The sequence below is a fragment of the Hyperolius riggenbachi genome, chromosome 3 (assembly GCF_040937935.1).
Source record: "Hyperolius riggenbachi isolate aHypRig1 chromosome 3, aHypRig1.pri, whole genome shotgun sequence".
NCBI lineage: Eukaryota > Metazoa > Chordata > Amphibia > Anura > Hyperoliidae > Hyperolius > Hyperolius riggenbachi.
In genome coordinates, this window is record NC_090648.1 from 71,523,684 (window position 1) to 71,546,886 (window position 23,203).

Here is a 23,203-nt window from a genome sequence, read left to right on the forward strand (position 1 = left end):
CGCGAAAATAGAGAAAACTAAAAGGCGTAGAGCCGCGGTTTAGGTGTCGCCAGAAAGAGGAGAAAGACAGCTTTAAAATGATATCCATCTTTCCATAGTTACTTGTATTACACAGGACGACACTTTCCCCAGTGTCAGCAGCTCTATTTAGCAGAATGGAGCTGCTGACTTTAGGAAAAAGTCGCCCTGTGTAATACAATGTAACTATGGAAAGATGGATATCATTTTAAAGCTCTCTTTCTCTTCTTTCTGGCGACACCTAAATCGTCGCCCTACGACTTTTAGTTATCTCTATTTTCGTGATTGAAATCACGGCTGCTGCAATTTTGATCGAGAAAATAGCAATAACTAAAAGGCGTAGGGCGACGGTTTATATATCATTGGAAAGAGGAGAAAGAGAGCTTTAAAATGATATGCATCTTTCCATAGTTTCTGCACTGCTCGGAGTCCCTTTAACCACTTCACAACTGAGGGGTTTTACCCCTTGAACACCAGAGCAATTTTCACCTTTCAGCGCTCCTTCCATTTATTCGTCTATAACTTTATTATTACTTATCACAATGAAATGAACTCTATCTTGTTTTTTTCGCCACCAATTAGGCTTTCTTTAGGTGGGACATTATGCTAACAATTATTTTATTCTAAATGTGTTTTAAGGGGACAATAGGAAAAAATAATGCATGCTACTGTAGTTAAAACCCATGAAATGTATTTCCCCATTTGTCCCGGTTATAAAACCGTTTAAATTATGTCCCTATCACAATGTTTGGCGCCAATATTTTATTTGGAAATAAAGGTGCATTTTTTTCAGTTTTGCATCCATCCCTAATTACAAGCCCGTAGTTTGTAAAGTAACAGTGTTATACCCTCTTGACATAAATATTTAAAAAGTTCAGTCCCTATAGTAACTATTTGTTGTTTTTTTCTTGTATATATATATTTTTTTAATTACAAAAAAAAAATTGGGGAGTGTGGGAGGTAATGAGTTAATTTATTGTGGAAAACTAATGTATTTGTAAATGTAAAATGCTTTAGGGTGTAGTTTTACTATTTGCCCACAAGATGGCCACAGTGAGTTTGTTTCCATGCGACCTGTAAGCGTCCGGAAGTACAGGAAGCAGTAGGAGGCTGGGCAAATCACAATGATCGCGCTGTTTCTAATAGAAGCAGCGGATCATTGCGGGGGCTTAGATCAACGAACGGGAATGGATTTTCCCGTTCATTGATCTCCGAGCGGGCGGCGGCGTGCACGAACGGCGGGAGCGCACGCACGAGCGGCGGGAGTGCGGACAGCGGCGGAAATGCAGAAGGTACGGATTTCTCCATCCCTTGGTTTTTTAGGGGGAAAAAAAGGGACGGAGAAATTCGTACCGCGGGGGGTAAAGTGGTTAATTTTTTTAAATTTCCATAGTATTATTTTGCTATATGCTAAAAACATAGGTTTGAAGTTTTTATTATCTAAGTTGGATGAGGACTACTTTTGTTACAGCTTTCTCATCTTGAACTATTGACCTTTTTTATCTCTTTCTTGCACTCAGAAGTGTGACTTGCAACATTTTTTAGAGCGTTTTAAAGCCCTAGATTCTTAACCCTTAAGGGTCCCATACACGGAGCCGATTAGAAGCCGATCGATCGAAATCGATTGACAGGTCGATCGATTTGTGGCCGATTCCGATCGATTTCAATCAATCTGACATGCTGGAAAATCTAGGTCGATCTGATGAGATTGCTTATCATTTTGCATTGGACCTAATGGAAATCTGATGGCAAAAAATGCCATCAGATCGTTTTTCAGTAGATTTCATACTGAAATCTATTGGAAATCTGTCCCTAGTAAAAAATGTTCCTAAACACAACAGATCAGAGATCTATCTGATGATCTATCTGCTGCTAATCTAACAAATGTATGGCCACCTTTACAGTAAGGGGAAAAAAATAAAAACCAACACTGCTTAGTTCTATGTAGGCTGGTCACCTCACATACAAATGTTTATCTAATCATGTCACTTGTCAGTTCAGGTACCCTTTAAATGTATTTAAAAATAAATAAATAAATGGCCCTGATGGCATTGTCAGTGTTTTCTGTATTAAGGTGTGTATGTGATCATTGGTTGATATATTATGGTTTGGGTTTTATGTGCAGGGCGTTTTTGGTATAATTTTATTATTTTGCTAGTTGCTTTCTAAACTCTTTATATCATTTTCACCTTTTATTGCAAAACTCAGAAGTGTTCGGCCTGTAATAAAACCTATTCTATTTAACCATAGGTGAAACCTCTAATCTGGATAGAATCTGTGATTGAGAAGTTCAGTCACAGCAGACTGGAGATCATGGTTAAGGTAAGGGTGTTTATTCTATACTCTCCACTACAGGGTGGCGCAGAGGAGGTAGGAGGTGTATGGTATGGGGGTCTCTCCCTCCCACCCAGAGCTGGATTTGTACTTTTTACCACCCAAGGCTCAGAATCGCCAGCCGCCCCCTGACCATCAGCATCTCAACCGATCCCATCCCTGCAACTTGCACACTGCTGTAGCCAGATGACTCCTCCCCCCCTCCCCCCCGGTGGAGTGGCACCACATGGCGCGGCACTATTGCGGTGGAGCGGCACCACATGGCAAGGCAGTATTGCGGTGGAGCGGCACCATGTGGCACGGCAGTATTGCGGGGGAGCGGCACCATGTAGCACGGCAGTATTGCGGTGGAGCGGCACCACGTGGCACGGCAGTATTGCGGGGGAGTGGGATGGCAGTATTGCAGGGGGGAGTGGCACCACGTGGCGCGGCAGTATTGCGGGGGGAGTGGCACCACGTGGCGCGGCAGTATTGCGGGGGGAGTGGCACCACGTGGCGCGGCAGTATTGCGGGGGGAGTGGCACCACGTGGCGCGGCAGTATTGCGGGGGGAGTGGCACGGCAGTATTGCGGGGGAGCGGCACCACGTGGCACGGCAGTATTGCGGGGGGAGCGGCACCACATGGCACGGCAGTATTGCGGGGGAGCGGCACCATGTGGCACGGCAGTATTGCGGGGGAGCGGCACCATGTGGCACGGCAGTATTGCGGTGGAGCGGCACCACGTGGCACGGCAGTATTGCGGGGGAGTGGCACGGCAGTATTGCAGTGGAGAGGCCCCACGTGGCACAGCAGTATTGTGGGGGAGTGGCATGGCAGTATTGCAGGGGGAGTGGCACCACGTGGCACGGCAGTATTGTGGGGGAGTGGCACCACGTGGCGCGGCAGTATTGCGGGGGAGCGGCACCACGTGGCACGGCAGTATTGCAGTGGAGCGGCACCACGTGGCACGGCAGTATTGCAGTGGAGCGGCACCACGTGGCACGGCAGTATTGCGGGGGAGTGGCGCGGCAGTATTGCGGGGGGGAGTGGCACCACGTGGCGCGGCAGTATTGCGGGGGGGGAGTGGCACTACGTGGCGCGGCAGTATTGCGGGGGGAGTGGCACGGCAGTATTGCGGGGGAGCGGCACCACGTGGCACGGCAGTATTGCGGGGGAGCGGCACCATGTGGCACGGCAGTATTGCGGGGGAGCGGCACCATGTGGCACGGCAGTATTGCGGTGGAGCGACACTACGTGTCGTGGCAGTATTGCGGTGGAGCGGCAGCACATGGCAAGGCAGTATTGCGGTGGAGCGGCACCACGTGGCACGGCAGTATTGCGAGGGAGTGGCACGGCAGTATTGCAGTGGAGAGGCCCCACGTGGCACGGCAGTATTGCAGGGGAGTGGCATGGCAGTATTGCAGGGGGAGTGGCACCACGTGGCACGGCAGTATTGTGGGGGAGTGACACCACGTGGCATGGCAGTATTGCGGGGGAGCGGCACCACGTGGCACGGCAGTATTGCGGGGGGAGCGGCACCACATGGCACGGCAGTATTGCGGGGGAGCTGTACCACGTGGCACGGCAGTATTGCGGTGGAGCGGCACCATGTAACATGGCAGTATTGCGGTGGAGTGGCACCACGTGGCGCGGCATTATTGCGGGTGAGCGGGCACCATGTGACATGGCAATATTGCGGTGGAGTGGCACGGCAGTATTGTGGTGGAGTGGCACGGCAGTATTGTGGTGGAACGACACCTCGGATTTCCTCCTCAGATGCCGGTAAGCATAAGGCCATGGATGATTGACCTCAGCAGTGGAGCTCCTGCAAGTCGCTGCACCATGCTAGTCATGCCCCCTGCTTCCTCGCAACTCTGAGGCCTGTAAGTCTGTAGCCGGAAGCCGCAATTATACGTGGCTGCCGGCATATCAGGCTACTAACTGCCCATATACCAGGTTGACCTTGCTTTGATGCCAGGGCCTTTGTGTCCTTGCCACAAATCTGGCCCTGCTGGCAGCTGCCACCACAGGGTGACACAGAGGAGGTAGGAGATGTATGGTATGGGGTCCCTCCCTCCCCCCACAGGGTGACACAGAGGAGGTAGGAGCTATATATTATAGGGGTACCTCCTCCCCCCCCCCCCCCCCACAGGGTGACAGAGAGGAGGTAGAAGCTATATAGTATGGAGGTACCTCCCTTCCCCCGCAGGGTGGCACAGTGGAGGTAAGAGCTATATAGTATGGAGGTACCTCCCTTCCCCCGCAGGGTGGCACAGAGGAGGCAAGAGCTATATAGTATGGAGGTACCTCCCTTCCCCCGCAGGGTGGCACAGAGGAGGTAAGAGCTATATAGTATGGAGGTGCCTCCCTTCCCCCACAGGGTGGCACAGAGGAGGGAAGAGCTATATAGTATGGAGGTACCTCCCTTCCCCCGCAGGGTGGCACAGAGGAGGCAAGAGCTATATAGTATGGAGGTACCTCCCTTCCCCCGCAGGGTGGCACAGAGGAGGTAAGAGCTATATAGTATGGAGGTGCCTCCCTTCCCCCACAGGGTGGCACAGAGGAGGGAAAAGCTATATAGTATGGAGGTACCTCCCTTCCCCCACAGGGTGGCACAGAGGAGGAAAGAGCTATATAGTATGGAGGTACCTCCCTTCCCCCACAGGGTGGCACAGAGGAGGAAAGAGCTATATAGTATGGAGGTACCTCCCTTCCCCCACAGGGTGGCACAGAGGAGGAAAGAGCTATATAGTATGGAGGTACCTCCCTTCCCCCACAGGGTGGCACAGAGGAGGTAAGAGATGTATAGTATGGGGGTACCTCCCTCCCACCACAGGGTGGCACAGAGGAGGTAAGAGATGTATAGTATGGAGGTACCTCCCTCCCACCACAGGGCGAGAGACGGGAGGAAGGAATTCTGCAGTATGAAATAAGTTATCAGTCCTCCGTATTGTACTGGTTCTCTTACTTAAAATATGCAGCTTCCTCACAGATGGTTTTTTTTTTTTCTGCAGGCAAAGGGTCAGTTTAAGAAGCAGTCTGTTGCAAATAATGTGGAGATCTCTGTACCAGTTCCAAGCGATGCCGATTCCCCAAAATTTAAAACAAGCGTCGGAAGTGCAAAGTATCTCCCAGAGAAAAATGTGGTGGTTTGGACAATCAAATCGTTTCCGGTGAGTGACATTTGGAAGGTTGATGAGCTTGATATATGTATAAATTGAAGGAAGGAAGTATTTGATCCTCTGCTGATGTTGCTGGCTTGCTCTCTAACCAAGAAACAACCAGTCTATCCAGCCATTAGGGTGTTGTGCTCCAAATCCCAGATTGTTTCAGGGACTGTAAAAAAACACCTGTCATCAGAAGTAATCTTATCAATCAGAATGCAGACTTGTCAGTGATCTCAGGGCAGCTGAAACCATAGTCGCCAAGAAAACAGTTGATGGACACATTATGCTTCAGGGGTGTTTTTTTTTCTGCTAAGGCACACATGCCAACCATACATGTTAAAGGGACTCCGAGCTCAAGTTAAAAAGGAAAATAGTACTCACCCAGGGCTTTTTGCAGCCCAGTGCTGGTCGGGAGGTCCCACGACGGCGTCCTGGCTCCTCTCCTAGGCCCCGCTCCGGAATGGCTGCCGGCGGCAGCCTGGCGACACTGGGCTGAGTGTCGGGCTCCTTCTTCTGCGTATGACGCGGCTGACGTCATCAAGGCGGCCGCCTCGCGTCATCACGGCGGCAGACGTGGCAGTACAGCGCATCCACACTTTAATCGCGCATGCGCCGTACTGTCACGCCGGCCGCCGTGATGACTCGTCTATTGTTACAATCGGCTGTTGCTCACTTCCGCGCTCTCATTGCCGCCCATTAGAGGGGAGATCAGTGAATGGGAACGCACTAAGGAGGACCAAAAGTCCGAAACAGGCTGTCTACATGTGGGGTTGATGTGGCTTTTGTAAATTTAAAGCTATAGGCTCGCTATACTTCAGCAGTTCTGGATGCAAGCCTGGCTTCAGGGGCATAAAGAGACAATTTGCATATTCAGTAGCGGTGCATTGTGGTGCCCCAGAAGTTCACTTATAGCTAAATTATTGTGAATACCTTCTGTTTTAAAAAAACATGTGACACCCATGCTAACCTAGAAATAAAAAAACACGCATACAGTGCGAGTTTGGGCAACCTTGTTAATAGTCATGATTTTCCTGTATAAATCGTTGGTTGTTACAATAAAAAAATGTCAGTTAAATATATCATATAGGAGAGACACACAGTGATCATTTGAGAAGTGAAATGAAGTGTATTGGATTTACAGAAAGTGTGCAATAATTCTTTAAAAAAAATTAGGCAGGTGCATACATTTGAAAGAAATGAAATCAATGTTTAGTAAATCCTCCTTTTGCAGAGATTACAGTTTCTAAGCGCTTCCTGTAGGTTCCAATGAGTCTGGAATCTGGTTGAAGGTATTTTGAACCATTCCTCTTTACAAAACATCTCTAGTTCATTCAGGTTTGATGATTTCCGAGCATGGACAGCTCTCTAACTCACACCACAGATTTTCATTTATATTCAGGTCTGGAGACTGAGATGGCCATTCCAGAATGTTGTACTTGTTCCTCTGCATGAATGCCTTAGTGGATTTTGAGCAGTATTTAGGGTCGTTGTCTTGTTAAAAGATCCAGCCTCGGCGCAACTTCAGCTTTGTCACTGATTCCTGGACATTGGTCTCCAGAATCTGCTGATACTGAGTTGAATACATGCGTCCTTCAACTTTGACAACATTCCCAGTCCCTGCACTGGCCACACAGCCCCAAAGCATGATGGAACCACTGTGATGTATGATATGTAAAATGTGATGTATGATATGTAATAACTGTATGTTTTGCTTCATGTATTTTGTTCCTGCTTTGTTTGTTTGCTGTGATGGCACTGATGGGACACTGCATTGATTGTGTTACTGGAGTCGGGTGGGGAATACACTATTGTTCTGTTGTGTGTTAGTAGACTGGCCTTGTCCTTATCACTTGATAAGATTTGAGGTCTGTTTGTTGTCAAGTTGATAAATTGACTGGTGGAGAGGGAGAGACGGCCAGTTTTGGTGTGAGTCAGCCAGGTGAAAGCTGTATAGTACGCTATGGATGTCATTTTGCTGACAAATGCTTCAGAATAAAGTGTTCGTCATCAGATTCCATGTCTGCTCACGGTTTATGGACAATCCTCATGTCCTATCATGACATATTGGTGAGCAGTGGTGGGACAGAGCAGACATTGGAACACAAGAAGCATGGAGGAGATGCTGCAGGAGCCTAAACTCAATACCCTTCGGAAGTTATGCCGTAAGAGGGGCTTACTTCCTGATTGACTAAAGAAACCTCAGCTTGTGTTACGTCTGATGGACAGGATACAAGCTACCAGTAATGCTGAGGCACCGAGTGAAGCTTGAGATGTGCAGACCGATGAAGGCTCGGGTGAAGGTGACGTGCAGACCGGTAAAGGCTCTGAGGAACAGTCTACGGATCAGACTCAGCAAGGTGTTGCCAGAGGTGAGGACATGCTTCTCACATGGCTCAGGATGGTTTGTGAGATGATGGCACAGAATGTGAGCTCAAACAGATCTCGGGGGAATGTCACAGCCACATATATGGACACTGTTAGACTGTACTCATTATTCCCCATGTTTGATGAAAGTAAAGAGGAAATTGATGGCTATTTAGAAACTTTTAAACTCATTTGTGAGACACATTGTATCCAGACCAGTGAGTGGCATCGCATTTTGTTGGGAAAGCTCACAGGACGTGCCAGTGACACTTTTAAATCACTCCCTCTGGCACAACAAATGAACTTTACTGAATTGAAGCGGGCATTGTTGGGTCGGTATGCCAAAACTCCAGAGACTTAAAGCGGTATCGTCACCATAAAAATCAAATTTCAACAGCAACTGGTCTGAGTGTATTAAGTGATAATGATGCTAATCCTGCATTCAAAACTTTCAAAACTTTTTCTGCTGTTAGGATTTGGAGTTATCACATACTTAAGGAACACTGGCCCTTTAGTAGTCGTGCCAAAGAATTGCATGCTGGGGGTTCTTTTATCTATAATCTCTTCCTCCTCTTCCCTTTATTTCCCTGCCAGCTTCTTATCTGAAACCTAATCCCCTGCTCACTTGTGTTTACAAGCAAGGCTGAGGCGACTCAGCGATTGGAGGAGACAAGAAAAAAAGTAAAGGGCAGAAATGACATCACGAGTTAGCCTTAACTGTGGGCAAAAGACATGGCCCCCACCAGGAACAGAATTCTCGTAATTTACTATATAACATTCACTGAAATCAAAATGTGGACAGTACAATACATGTGTTATGTAAGTAGATCAAGTATTTATCTACTTATATATGTGTTTTTTCCCTGGCATAGTATGGCTGATCCTACTGCTTTAAAGACAGTCTTTCCATTCAATGTATAAGACCCCACTAAACTCTTTTACCGAGTTTGGAGTAAAGCTGAATCATGTATTTAATCAGTGGATTCAGGGCAGTGGTGTCAGGACTTTGGAAGACCTTAAAAGAACTTTGTTTGTGGGAACAATTCCGGAGCTGCTGTCCTCCAGAGGTGAAAATGTGGGTGCTGGATCGCAACCCTCCAACAATGAGAGATGCTGCAAAGCTGGCCGATCAGTTTGTGGAGAACCAGTCTCAGGTGTGTCATCTACCAGAGGATTTGTGTGTCTGTGAAGCATCCAGGACAGCATCTTGTGTAGAGCTCAGGCCCACCACTCCAGAGAGGAGTTCTGCCACTTCAGCTGTTACAAAGAACAGGTTGAGGAAGTCCTGTTTTAACTGTGGGTCGACTGAGCACCTGGTAGCAGCTTGCCCGCATGTCACCAGAGACAATGGACCTTCTCATTTTCCTCAGCCCACTGATGGTAGGAATGTGGCAGCCAACTCCTTAGGCATTTCCCCACTCTTAAGAACAGTAGCAGAAAGAGAATATGCCAGAGGGGTTAATTGTGTTCGTCTGTCACATGATGTTTCTATCAATAATGTATCTGATTGTGCCCCGTCCCATGGAGCTCGCAGCACAAATTCCAAAGTGTACATTGGACACTAAGGAAGACAGAGCAACAAGTGGGAGTTGGGGCAAGTGTTTGGCCGCTATGGACCTGTGCACCACATCTGGGTCTTGAGGAGTCCACTTGGTTCGGTTTTGTTGAATTTGAGAAACCAGATGATGCAGCGAGGGCTGTGTTTGAACTGAATGGACAAATCATATGTGGCTGTCAGGTAAAAGTCGAAATGGCATGTATGAAAACAAGGACAATTATGAACTCCCACCTAGACTGAGAAGGAGTAGATGGACAGATTTGCCACTTACCTGTACCTCAGTCTCACCCAACTAATGGGCTCCCCTGGGGGTCCAGAAACGTATGGGGGAGGAATGTGATGTATGATATGTAATAACTGTATGTTTTGCTTCTTGTATTTTGTTCCTGCTTTGTTTGTTTGCTGTGATGGGACCCTGCATTGATTGTGTTAAGGGCCGTACACACGCCTGATCAAAGGCAACTACGGGTCCGTCGTCACCTCCCGCTGGGCGGGCGTTCCAGCGACAGTCCGGCATGTGTACAGTCTGTCTGCAGACTGATAAGGCTTTCTGAGCCATCCACCCGGTGGATCATTCAGAAACAGCCTTATCAGTCTGCCGACAGACTGTACACACGCCGGACTGTCTGCTGAAACCCCGCCCAGCGGGAGGTGACGACGGACCCGTCGTTGCCTTTGATCAGGCGAGTGTACGGGCCTTTACTGAAGTCGGTTGGGGAATTTGTTCTTTTGTGTGTTAGCAGACTGGCACAATAGAGAGTAGATTCCGCACTAGGTCAGTGGAAACAAACTTCGCTTTATTGAATCACGTACATGACAAGCTAAAATCCTTTCAAGGCCCGTAGTCCCTCTGTTGATGCTTTCCAGGAGGTTATAGAACGGGAACTGCTTGAGCTTGCCTCTGCCAGCACCACCAGTTCTCGTTGCAACCTCTCTTCCGTTGAGAAGCAGGCCCTCTCCTCCCTTAAAGGGAACCTTAACTGCCGTGGGAAAATAAATTCACTTACCTGGGGGCTTTCCCAAGCCTCCTGCAGCCGTCCTGTGCCCGCGCCGGTCCTTCGGTGCCCTCCGGTCTCCCTCCGCCGCTAAGTTTCGATTTCGGACGACTGCCAGTCATCCTCGGGCCTCTTCCGCATTCCTCGTCGTAAAGCACGTCCGCATGACGCGTTTGGCGTCATGCGATGACGCGTTTGGCGTCATTCGGACGCGCTTTACTGCAGTTTACGACGAGGAATGAGGAAGAGGCCCGAGGACGACTGGCAGTCGTCCGAAATCGAAACTTAGCGCTGGAGGGAGACCGGAGGGCACCGAAGGACCGGCGCGGGCACAGGACGGCTGCAGGAGGCTTGGGAAAGCCCCCAGGTAAGTGAATTTATTTTCCCACGGCAGTTAAGGTACCCTTTAAAGAGAATACACGTATTGTCATTAGAAATGCGGATAAGGGGGGTGCAGTGGTCATACTGGACACTGAGGTCTACTGTGCTGAAGCACTGAGACAACTTCGGGATCCAGTTACTTATTCTCGGTTGAGGGGCGACCCCACTATAGAATTCAGCAACCAATTACTCTCACTTTTATCGTTAGGTGAGAGTTTGGGAGTGATCTCTAAACGCGTGGCAGAATACCTGGCCGTTCCATCTCCTGTTATACCGGTATTTCATCATCTACCTAAAATTCATAAACAGGGCTTTCCCCCAGAGGGTAGGCCAATTGTGGCCGGGATTGGATCCCTGGGGGAGCGCCTGGGCAATTGGGTGGATGAACACCTGCAGCCTCTTGTACGACGACTTCCAGGCTATGTTCGTGACACTAAGCATGTCTTGAGCAGTCTACAATGTTTTCGATGGCATGACAACTTCAGCTGGATTGCCATTGATGTCAAATCATTGTACTCATGCATCCCACATGCTCTTGCCTTGGACGCTCTGGAGTACCATATGGCCAGGTATTCTGCCTTTTCCACGGACCTCCAGTTCTTCGTCGCGCGTGCCGTACAATATCTGCTTGCCCACAATTATTTCTTATTTGACTCTGAGTTCTATTTACAACGTTGTGGAGCCTCGATGGGATCGAAATTTTCTCCCTCACTCGCAAACCTTTATATGGGTTGGTGGGAGGAGCTCCACTTGTTTAGTGAGAGTAATATTTACTCGAGTCATATTGTGTGGTATGGCAGATACATAGATGACCTGTTGGTCATCTGGGACGGCACGCGCGACGAGGCCACACGATTTGTTGAGTTCCTCAACGTCAACACCATGAACCTTGTTTTTACCTTTCAGTGGTCACCTGTGGAGGTCAATTACCTTGACCTCACCCTCAGGGGAGACCCCCTTCTGGCCTCGGTAGTCTCTGCCACGTATCGTAAACCTTGCAGTGGCAATTCCACCTTGAGGGCCAATAGCTGCCATCCATCTCACACCATCCGTGCAATTCCGGTGGGTGAGTCGATACGGGCACGTAGGAATTGCTCTGATGCCTCAGCACTTCAGGCGGAGTTAGGTGTTGTGGGCTCCCGACTTGTGGAGCGGGGGTATCCAGGATGGATGATTGAGAGGGGAAAAAACTGGCCCTGATGAGGACCAGGGAAGAACTACTCGCCCCTGGCTCTCGTCAGGTACCGTCACAATCGACTAGTGGAACAGTCTTTGTGACTACCTACAGCCAGGAATTTAGACAGGTCACGCAGATTGTGAAAAAGTACCTGCCTGTACTGGAGGCCGATGCAGCTCTTAACGTTATCCTTAAACCAGGAGTTAGATTTGCTAGCAGGAGGGCCCCTACATTGGGAAGTATCTTGTCCCCTAGTTTATTTTCAACCGGTTCTCAGCGTCCATGTTGGTTAACCACCTTAGGTTCCTATAGGTGTAACTTTTCCACCTGTAGGTACTGTGTTGTCCATAGACCTACACGTTCTGTTGTATCCTTTTCCAACGGAAATACCTTTTCTATGAAGCAATACATTAACTGTGACACAAAATCCGTGGTTTACCATCTCTTGTTCCTCATGCCAATTACAGTATGTTGGGTGTACTACCCGACATCTCAGGCAGCGAATAGGTGAACACTATAGGGGTGCCGGGTGGGTGACTATGGAGGTATCAAATGTAGCCAAACATTTTAGATCTGTCCATCTGGGCGACATGTCCTCTTTTTCATTCCAAGGTATTGAGCGTGTCCATACGCCAGTGAGAGGAGGGGACGTGTACAAACGACTCCTCACTCGGGAGGCATATTGGATCTTCAAATTAGGGACCCGCTCACCGAGAGGCCTTAATGCCAGATGGGACCTGAATTCGGTTACCTAATGTGGATTTACCGTCCCTGACTATGATCAGTGCAATACTACAACAATAATATCTGTCTGTATACACTACCCTTTTTTGCGATGACTATTTGCTAGTTGCTGCGTAATATTGTGCCATGTATAATCATATGTATTTACATTTTTATTGTGTATTATGTTTTTATCTATTTGATTATATAATTGAGGCTGTTTCTCAATTCTCTTTTTTTAATGTATGCACCTCTTTGTGGGTGGGGTTTGTGAACATGTGACTTTGGGTGTGGTACCTTCCTACTTAAAGGTCATCCCTGTTCACTTGCACCCATGCTATGGTTAAGGACGTGTAACGTCCGAAACATGTCAGCATGTGGTGATGGATTTTAGCTTGTCATGTACGTGATTCAATAAAGCGAAGTTTGTTTCCACTGACCTAGTGCGGAATCTACTCTCTATTGTACTGGATTTGGGGTTCGAGCAGCCCGTCTTTCCTGCACTGTTGGTGGACGGAGCCGTGAGCGGAGTTCCACCTACATCACAACTTAGCAGACTGGCCTTGTATTTATCACTTGATAAGATTTGAGGTCTGTTTGTTGACAAGCTGATATACTGACTGGTGGAGAGGGAGAGACAGTCAGTTTTGGTGTGAGTCAGCCAGGTGAAAGCTGTATACTACGCTATGGATGTAATTTTGCTGACAAATGCTTCAGAATAAAGTGTTCATTAGATTCCATGTCTGCTCACTGTTTATGGACAATCCTTATGTCATATCATGACAACCACTACCATATTTTACTGTAGGAAGCAGGTGTTTTCCTTGGAGTTCTGTGTTTTTCCTCCATGCATAAAACAAGTTGCCTAAATAACTCAATTTTAGTTTCATCAGTCCACAGCACCTTATTCCAAAATGAAGCTGGCTTGTCCAAATGTGCTTTAACATACCTCAAGCGGCTCTGTTTGTGCTGTGGGCAGAGAAAAGGCTTCCTCTGCATCACTCTCACATAAACCATCTCCTTGTGTAAAGTGTGCCGAATGGTTGAACGATGCACAGTGACTCCATCTGCAGCAAGATGATGTTGTAGGTCTTTGGTGATGGTCTGTGGGTTGACTCTGACTCTTCTCACCATTCGTTGCTTCTGTTTATCCAAGATTTTTCTTGGTCTGCCACTTTGAGCCTTAAAGGAATACTTAAGTCATTTAAAAAAAATGACTTTTACTCAGCTGGGGCTCCCCTCAGCCCCCTGCAGCTGAACGGTACCCTCGCCGTGTCCCTCCGATGCGGCTGGTCTCGCCGGCCGACAGGCTGTGAACGCGGCTGATTATCCGCATCCCCGGACGCAATAGCATTGTAGAAGGCGCTATTGCGTCCGGGGACGCGGATAATCAGCCGCGTTCACAGCCTGTCGGCCGGTGACGGCCAAACCGGAAGTGGCCGCCGGCGAGACCAGCCGCATCGGAGGGACACGGCGAGGGCACCGTTCAGCTGCAGGGGGCTGAGGGGAGCCCCAGGTGAGTAAAAGTCATTTTTTTTAAATGACTTAAGTATTCCTTTAACTTGAACTGAGCCTGTGGTCTATCCATTTTCTCAATATGTTCCTAACTGTGGAAACAGACAGCTGATATCTCTGAGACAGCTTTCTGTATCTTTCCCCCTAAACCGTAATGGTGAACAATCTTTGTCTGCAGGTCATTTGAGCGTTGTTTTGAGACCCCCATGTTTCTACTCTTCAGAGAAAATGAAGAGAAACTTACAATTGACCCCCTAAAATACTCTCTCATAATTGGATTCACCTATGTATGTACGTCAGGAGTCACTAAGCTTACCAAGCCAATTTGAGTTCCAATAATTAGTTCTAAAGGTTTTGGAATAAATAAAATAAGTGCCCAAATGTATGTACCTGCCTAATTGTATTTAAACAATTATTGCACACTTTCTGTAAATCCAATAAACTTCATTTCACTTCTCAAATATCACTGTATGTGTCTCCTATATGATATGTTTAACTGACATTTTTTCTCGTAACAAGCAACGATTTATACAGGAAAATCATGACAACTAACAAGGTTGCCTAAACTTTCACATCCCACTGTATAAGTAGGTAAATACTAGTTCTACTTACATAACAGATGTATTGCACTGTCCACGTTCTGTAATTCCTGTGAATTTTATAAAGGAAAAGCAGAGAATCCTATTCTAGACAGTTTCCATCTTGGTTACCAGGGGCGTAACAATAGACCCTGTAAGGGATGCAGCTGCAGGGGGGCGCAGAAGCCACGGGGCCCCTGTTCTGTGAGACTGACAACTAAGGGTAAGGAGAGAAAAAAATTTCTGCTCTTTGCACAATTGTTCTAATGACTGCATCTGCTCAGCCACTGATAAGGAATCGTACAAAGTTTTGCAGACAAATATTTGTAGACAGTCCCTATTCAGTGTCCAGCAGGCTCTTGTGTACAGCTTGTTCTACCCCCAGCCTTTCTACCCCTCTCCAAGTGCTGTGTCCTATAGTGATGCTTGAAAGGTCTGGGCACGGAGAGAAGGCGAGAGGGGGGGCCCATCCAAAGTTTTTCAGGAGGGGCCCGTGATTTCTAGTTACGCCCCTGTTGGTTACCTTTGATCTTCTGATATCATTTCCTCCCTCACTTTTTTTTTTTTTTTCCTCCTCTTGCTAATTGTGTATTTGTTACCCGCCCTCCTCCCAGAGTCTGCAGACACTCCCACTGAGGTCTATACTAGGAAGTGCACTATCTTGAGTCATTAGAAGGAGGGGGAAATAAAGGGAAGATGAGGAATATATTCTAGATAAAAAGAACCCCCAGCATGCAACTGTTTGGCACTGACTACTAAAGGGCCAGTGCTTTAAGGTATGTGATAACTCCAAACCATAACAGCAGAAAAAGTTTTGAATGCAGGATTAGCATCTTTATCACTTAATACACTCAGACCAGTTGCTGTTGAAATTTGATTTTTATGGTGACAATCCCGCTTTAAGAAGTCAAAACTCACTTAGTATTGCATTTTAGTAGGGGAGCTTTTCAGTCTCTTTTAGTCCCCTGTGCTTTCCTAGTGGGTTTGTAGCACCCCGAGCTGCTTAGCTACTCTGTCTCACTATTTAAAGAGAACCAGAGATGAAGCTCCCTCTTGTATTTTACCTTATAAATCAGTGGGAACATGACAGTAAACACCTAATCTGCTCTTTGTTTCATTGTTCTCTGTTTAATCTGACTGTTATCACCTCTGATAAGAATCCCCGACTAAGCTCAGTCTAGCTTTGCTACGGAAAGATTATAGCGGAGTCTGTCTTCTCTGGTGTCTTTTCAAGCCCAAGCCTACCCCCTTGTGGCTCTGCTATAATTACTCAGCTATAATTATTCCCTGCAAAGCCAGACTGAATGCTCAGTCTGGGATTCTTATCACAGCTGAAAACAGACACTTTTAGCAATGAGGATGAAACAGAGAGCATGGTATTTGTTTTCTCTAATGTTCTTACTGATCTATTAGGTAAAATACACAAGGGTGCTTCATCTCTGGTTCCCATGTGAGTGATTCTCTGACTGATGACATTTCCTTGCTTGTCTATGCAGGGTGGTAAAGAGTACCTGATGCGGGCACACTTTGGGCTACCCAGTGTGGAGACAGAAGAAATGGAAGGAAAACCCCCAATAGGTGTGAAGTTTGAAATCCCCTATTTCACAGTTTCTGGAATTCAGGTGAGATGGTGCTTGCACGGGGCATACAGTTCCTGGGGCCGGGAAGGACAGCTGCTTCCTATTTTCATACAAACATGAGAGGCGTCTTTTAATTGATCCAATTTTTTTTTTCTTCAAGGTCCGGTATATGAAAATTATTGAAAAGAGTGGATATCAAGCCCTTCCATGGGTCAGATACATCACACAGAGTGGTGGTGAGTACCTAACTGTAGACACTGTATGGCCAGGAAGAATATTGTGTTAGACTGAATTTCTTTTTAAACGTATATTAAGATTAAAGCGCACCTCCTCTCAACTTCTATTAATGGATGGGCAGCAAGGAGATAAGTGGAAGGGTGCCCCTCCTGTCACTTAAAAATTAGGAATAATACATAGAAGACTCCTGCGCACTCGGCTAATTAAAGAGAGTCTGAAGCGAGAATAAATCTCGCTTCAGACCTCATAGATAGCAGGGGCATGTGTGCCCCTGCTAAAATGCCGCTATCCCGCGTCTTAACGGGGGTCCCTTCACCCCCAAATCCCCTCCGTAAAGCGGGGGAGCGCTTCCGCGTTGGGGCAGGGCTAACCACCTTAGCCCTGCCCCACGCGCATCTGTCAGACGCGTATCTCCGCCTCTCCGCCTCTCCCCCGCCCCTCTGTTTTCCTTCACTGAGAGGGACGGGGGAGAGGCGGCGATGCGCGTCTGATAGACGCGACTGGAGGCAGGGCTGCAGCCGTTGGGGGTGAAGGGACCCCCGTTTAGCGGCGAGATAGCGGCGGTTTAGCAGGGGCACACATGCCCTGCTAAGTATGAGCTCTGAAGCGAGATTTATTCTCTCTTCAGAGTCGCTTTAAAGGACTTACGAGCTGAATTAAAAAAAAAGTTAGTTACCTTAGTGCACTATCAGACCTCAGGGCAGACGATCTGTGGCTCCCTTGTACTTTCCAGACGCACTGTTATCACAATCCACTTATTACATGCCCCGACCCAGCCCAGGGTCGCCTTATCTCTGGGCGATTACAATCGCTGCTTTAAAAAATCCTCTGCCAAATAGCCGCAGCTGCGCAGGATTACAGCCCTGCCCGCTGCACATCGTCACCCTGCACACTGAGTAATGCGTCATGTTGGCGTCACCACATGACCGCCCACATGACTGACTTCACTTCAAGCCAGCCGCGCCCCCTCAGCACATAATAAGAGCGCAGAGCGAGGGAGGACGTCACCTAGTGACTGCATTTGTTTACAGGAGATTGCCCCTGTAAGTTATTTCATAATAAAAAAAAAAAAGTTGCCAAGCGATTTTTAAATGATTATTAAGGTGTCCCCCATGAATTATTAATGATTTTGAATAAAACTTCTGGAAGTACTTCTTAGAATAAATAGTCCTTTAAAAAATCTGCTATGCTGTAAATACTATTTGCATTTAATAGTTCAATATGAGCCAACAAAGTCCTTCAATCCAACAAAATCAATGTATTGCACCAATAGTTTCCGGTCAGTGTCTTGTATTATTCATAAACATCCAGCAATCAATGTTCAAAAATTTACCTCGATAGCATAGGGCAGTGATGGCCAACTTTGGCACGCCAGCTGTGACAAAACTACAAATCCCATCATGCCTCTGCCTCCCTGAGTTATGCTTAGAGCTGTCACAGTATTGCAATGCCTCATGGGACTTGTAGTTCCACCACAGCTGGAGTGCCAAGGTTAGCCATCACTGGCATAGGGGATAGAGTGTAGGCGCCTCTAAATTTTTTTTTTTTTTTTTCTATAGATTACCAGCTGCGAACAAACTGATGCATGCCATCGCCCACTTATGAGCAAACACATGAAGCTCTGTCAGCATCTGGTGACATTTCTACAAAACAATAATATTTACGCTGTAAAGTATGACATTTATATTGTTACATCTTTAAGAAATACTTTTTAAAAGGCAAAAAAAACAAAAAAATCCTATTTTTATGTCTGAACTAATAATGACGGATGACTGTTTAGCCTGTAAATCTGCAGTGATCTACTTTCTAAGTGAAACTTTGTACTTTTAATTGTTTCTTGTGCTGCTGTGTTTGCTTTGCTGTGTTGCATTTTTTTTCTTTGTTTAGGTGTATATTTGCCATGCATGAGCAGGGGTGTCTAAGCTTGCTGCACCTATTCCATTGGTATTAGTCACCTACTGTCTTCCATAGTTCACTTTCATAAAGCAGTGCCTAGATGGAATGCCTTGACCAAGAATCAAGAGTTTGTACACATGTCCATTCCTTACCCCCCCCCCCCACCCGCCCTCCAACTGCCAGTTCTATACATGATAGTGGCCCCCTAAGTGTAGTCTCTTTCTGAGGCCAGGCCAGGTCCACATTAGAAACCAAATTGCACCAATCAAATCCTGCTGAGGTAAAATTTGATTGGTCCATTTTTGAGCTGCATAAATTTGCAGCATACAAAATTTGCATGACCCTGCATCATTTCAGGATTATTTGTATTTCATTGACCATCTCTAACCCTTGCTATTGATGCTATATCTGTTATACCAAACGCCACAATCGCATGGACGGACAAAGCGGATTATACATCGGATCTGCCGTGACCATCCGTGTCATAGTGTGGACCCAGCCTTTACCCCTCCCGCATGCCTCATTGTTACACAGAGCAGTGTCTGTACAGGACTCTACCCCAGAATTGTTGCCCAAGCAATCAAGACTGGATCTCTTCAGGCCATAACCACTGAAGGTGTGTAATGCAGCTACTGCTCTCTCATCCCTTTATATGTTCCAGTATTCCAAACTTAGGAATTGTGTGAAAAGTCTGAGCCAGGAAAGAAAAATCAGGTTTCAAGTTTTTTACCCTATCGCTAAGCTTATTGCACCTCTGTTCTTATGCATTTTGATGTAAGAGAGTGATGGCACAGAATCATGGAACAGGAAGCTACAGTTCTGCCTAGAAGCCATATGTGAAGCCTAATCTATCTACCTCTAAGGCACCATACAGGGTGGCGCATTTAAAATTGGCCCTGACTGGCTGCTGTGTGTGTGCGTGCGTGCTTATATACTAGTGGCAGGCAGCTGGGGCCTGGTTTTAAAGAGACACTGAAGCGAAAAAAAATCTGATAGTGAATTGGTTGTGTACTATGAATAATTACTAGAAGATTAGCAGCAAAGAAAATATTCACATTTTTATTTTCAGGTATATAGTGTTTTTTCTAACATTGCATCATTCTATAATATGTGCAGATTACACAACACTCAGCGTTCAAAATGATTCTTTCAGAGCAGTCTGTGAACTAATGACCTCTCCCCTGGCAGAGGAAAAGTAAATAGTTAACTAACACTTGAGATAATAAAAGTCAGAAGACAGCCTTCTCCAGCACTTTTTGAAAGTCGTAGAGAACTGGAGTTTAACTCTTTCTGTACTGGAAACCATTAGACTGATGTATCTGATCTTAATGGTTTATCCCTTATCTGTACTACATGTACAAATCATAATTTTTTCACTTCAGTGTCTCTTTAAATGCGCCACCCTGTATCATGTTTAAAGTCGCACTCGAGGAATACATTTTAGTTTTGGAACGTATGGAAAGGATTTGAAAATGATGGGAGGTTTTATTGCTACTGGCGTCCTGATCTGGAGGAATTTCCCTCACTGACAAGCAACAAATAATGAATGGTGGATGAAGATGGAGTACTCAACTAGGTTTATTTCCCGCCACTCATTTCCCATCCCTACAACCACTTGGGTTGATGTTGACACTTGGGAAATCCATGGAAGTTCCAGGTACAGGAAGTGAGGTGAAACTTCCCAGTGGGGAACACTAAAAGCCTGGTACACACATCCACATTTTGATACGTCACCTTTGCCATTTTAATGTAGTATGAGAGCTTTCCTACACAATCTCTTAATAATATTCACAATGTTATAGATGCCCTCATGCTATAAGGAGGTGGTAAAATTGGCCAATTAAAATTAAATGTGTGTACCAGGCTTAAAAGCATTGAAAGCTTTCTGCAAATCATCTCCAAAACGAATCCCCTAAGATGTCTGATCATGGCTACATGGTGAACTACTCCATGTTATACAGTTGGTCATATAAATACATTGGTCATCTGCAAAGTCAAGTCAACCAAGCTAATGAGCTTTCTTATGTTTTAGTGCATTTGCAATATCTCCTAGTGTGTTAATTAAGAGTACTATATAAGAAAATAAAATATTATTTTCTAATTTATGAAAGAAAATGTTAACATGTCCTTGACTGATCTCAGTAAAGATATCCCCTGGATGGCCTGGTGCACACCAGAGGAGTTTTTCTGAGCTTTTTGAGTTTTTAAATCTGCTGCTAATGTTATCCTATGTGTCTGTGCACACTGGAGCAATGAGGTTTTGTAAAAAAAAAACCCATAGCATTACATCGGGAAGAGCTTTTGAAACCTCTAAAAGCTCTTCCCAATGTAATGCTATGGGTTTTTTTTTACAAAACCTCATTGCTCCAGTGTGCACAGACACATAGGATAACATTAGCAGCAGATTTAAAAACTCAAAACGCTCAGAAAAACTCCTCTGGTGTGCACCAGGCCGATGGGATGATCTGGATAGTCTTGCATCAGGGCTTCAGTAAAATGAGTGAGGAGAAATAAACGCCTGTATAGAGACATGACCAATGAGATGCAGGGAATTCCAACTTGCTTGCAAATTGTATGCTGATTGGAAATCGGCCAGTTAAAACGAGCAGGGAGAGTATTTGACTGGTCCACTTCTAAACTGCATACAATTTCTATTAAAGTGTTTGAATATTATTGGGAATGAGCTCCAGACAAAAAAAAGGGGGAGCTTTAATTGGTGTAACGATCCACACTTGAGCACCCCACTATGCTCAGAGTAGTACCAGGTTTCTGGATAGGAGGATCAATTTAGATACAGTGAAGCCACAAACCAGTGATTTGTTTCCAAAATTTAAGTTTCACTCATTATATTCAAAAATAACTTTTTTCTTCAAAAAGTTAGAAAAGTTTTTTTTTTTTTTTTGTAGACAACAATAAAAGTACTTCATATTATAAACATTGATGATCAATGAATTGAGCAGATCGTAGACACTCTATGCTTTGTTTGATGAAATAAAGTATTTCAGATATTTTTGATTCAGGCAATGACACTAGTCCGTTTCGGGTAAATAACCCTTTGTCAGGCCTTTACAAAGCAAAAAAAAAAATCTTAACCAAAAAATATGCACAGTCTAAAAGACCATAGTGTGCACACTGTGTTTGCAGCTGATCCTTTCTACGCCAGCCATCAGTCAGGTGCCGGGTCTTGTCTGGTTGGAACAGATACCCCAAAATCAAAATATCTATTTATGGTCTTTTAGACTGTGTGCATATATTTTGGTTAAAGGGACTCCGAGCAGTGCAGAAACTATGGAAAGATGCATATCATTTTAAAGCTCTCTTTCCAATGATATATAAACCACCACCCTACGTCTTTTAGTTTTCGCTATTTTCGCGATCGAAATTGCCGCGGCCGCGATTTCGATCGCGAAAATAGAGAAAACTAAAAGGTGTAGGGCAACGATTTAGGTGTCGTCAGAAAGAGAGCTTTAAAATGATATCCATCAAGCCATAGTTATATTGTATTACACAGGACGACACTTTCCCCAGTGTCAGCAGCTCCATTCTGCTGAATGCAGCTGCTGACTTTGACAAAAAGTCGCCCTGTGTAATACAATATAACTATGGAAAGATGGATATCATTTTAAAGCTCTCTTTCTCCTCTTTCCAATGATATATAAACCGCCACCCTACGCCTTTTAGTTTTCTCTATTTTTCGCGGCCGCTGCAAATTCAATCGCGAAAATAGCGAAAACTAAAAGGCGTAGGGTGGCGGTTTATATATCATTGGAAAGAGGAGAAAGAGAGCTTTAAAATGATATGCATCTAGTTTCTGCACTGCTCGGAGTCCCTTTAAGATATTCTTTTTGCTTTGTAAAGGCCTGACGAAGGGTTAATCACCCGAAACGGACTAGTGTCGTTGCCTGAATCAAAAATATCTGAAATACTTTATTTCATCAAACAAAGCATAGAGTGTCTACGATCTGCTCAATTCATTGATCATCTATGTTTATAATATGAAGTACTTTTATTATTGTCTACAAAAAAAACCTTTTCTACCTTTTTGAAGAAAAGTTATTTTTTAATATGAGTGAAATTTACATTTTGGAAACAAATCACTGGTTTGTGGCTTCACTATATCTAAATTGATCCTCCTATCCAGAAACCTACAATTTACATTAAAGCAGACATAAACTGAGAACTTCCTTTCTGCTCTAAAAGATAAGCAACATCATAATAACCTTGACCTCCCTGGCAGTATTAATATTTCTGGATTTTAGGGAAATTTTTAAAAAAACATTTTAGACCCTAAAATTTTCAGACCCTAAAATGGAAAAAAAATCATGGCGTGAGAGTCTCTGCAGTAGCCCCTGCTCTTACTCACCTCCCTGGGCTCCAGTGCTGCAATTTTACCTCTGTCCTCTGGTTGGCGCTGTAACTCTGTAGTGAGATCTATGATGGCGATTTCACCATTCAGAGTGATTCAGAGCCTCGGAGGACAAGAAGGAGAACGGCTACCAAAGTCTGGATCCCCCGGGAGGTGAGTAAAAATGGCCACTACTCGCTATACTCTGCATAGAGCTCCCTACGGCTAGCTCGAGCTACACTCGGCATTACTGCCAGAGAGGTTAAAAGAAAAACATTTCCTTGTCTCCTGTGCAAGAGCTTAGGTCTGCTTTGCATCCTGTATGCAAGTTTGTGTGATTCTCTGTATCTCTCGG

At 45.6% G+C, this 23,203-nt stretch overlaps 1 protein-coding gene across 1 annotated transcript in view; it reads left to right on the plus strand.

Moving 5' to 3' along the window:
* Positions 1-20,754, plus strand: part of AP1M2 (adaptor related protein complex 1 subunit mu 2) — a 52,473-nt gene extending 31,719 nt beyond the window's left edge. Inside the window, exons 8-12 of the mRNA XM_068274369.1 lie at positions 2,269-2,340; positions 5,347-5,505; positions 16,287-16,412; positions 16,531-16,606; positions 18,167-20,754. Of these exons, the coding sequence (XP_068130470.1) occupies positions 2,269-2,340; positions 5,347-5,505; positions 16,287-16,412; positions 16,531-16,606; positions 18,167-18,189 (456 nt within the window). The 3' untranslated portion in view covers positions 18,190-20,754. The remainder of the gene's footprint in view (positions 1-2,268; positions 2,341-5,346; positions 5,506-16,286; positions 16,413-16,530; positions 16,607-18,166) is intronic.
* Positions 20,755-23,203: the final 2,449 nt, after the last annotated feature.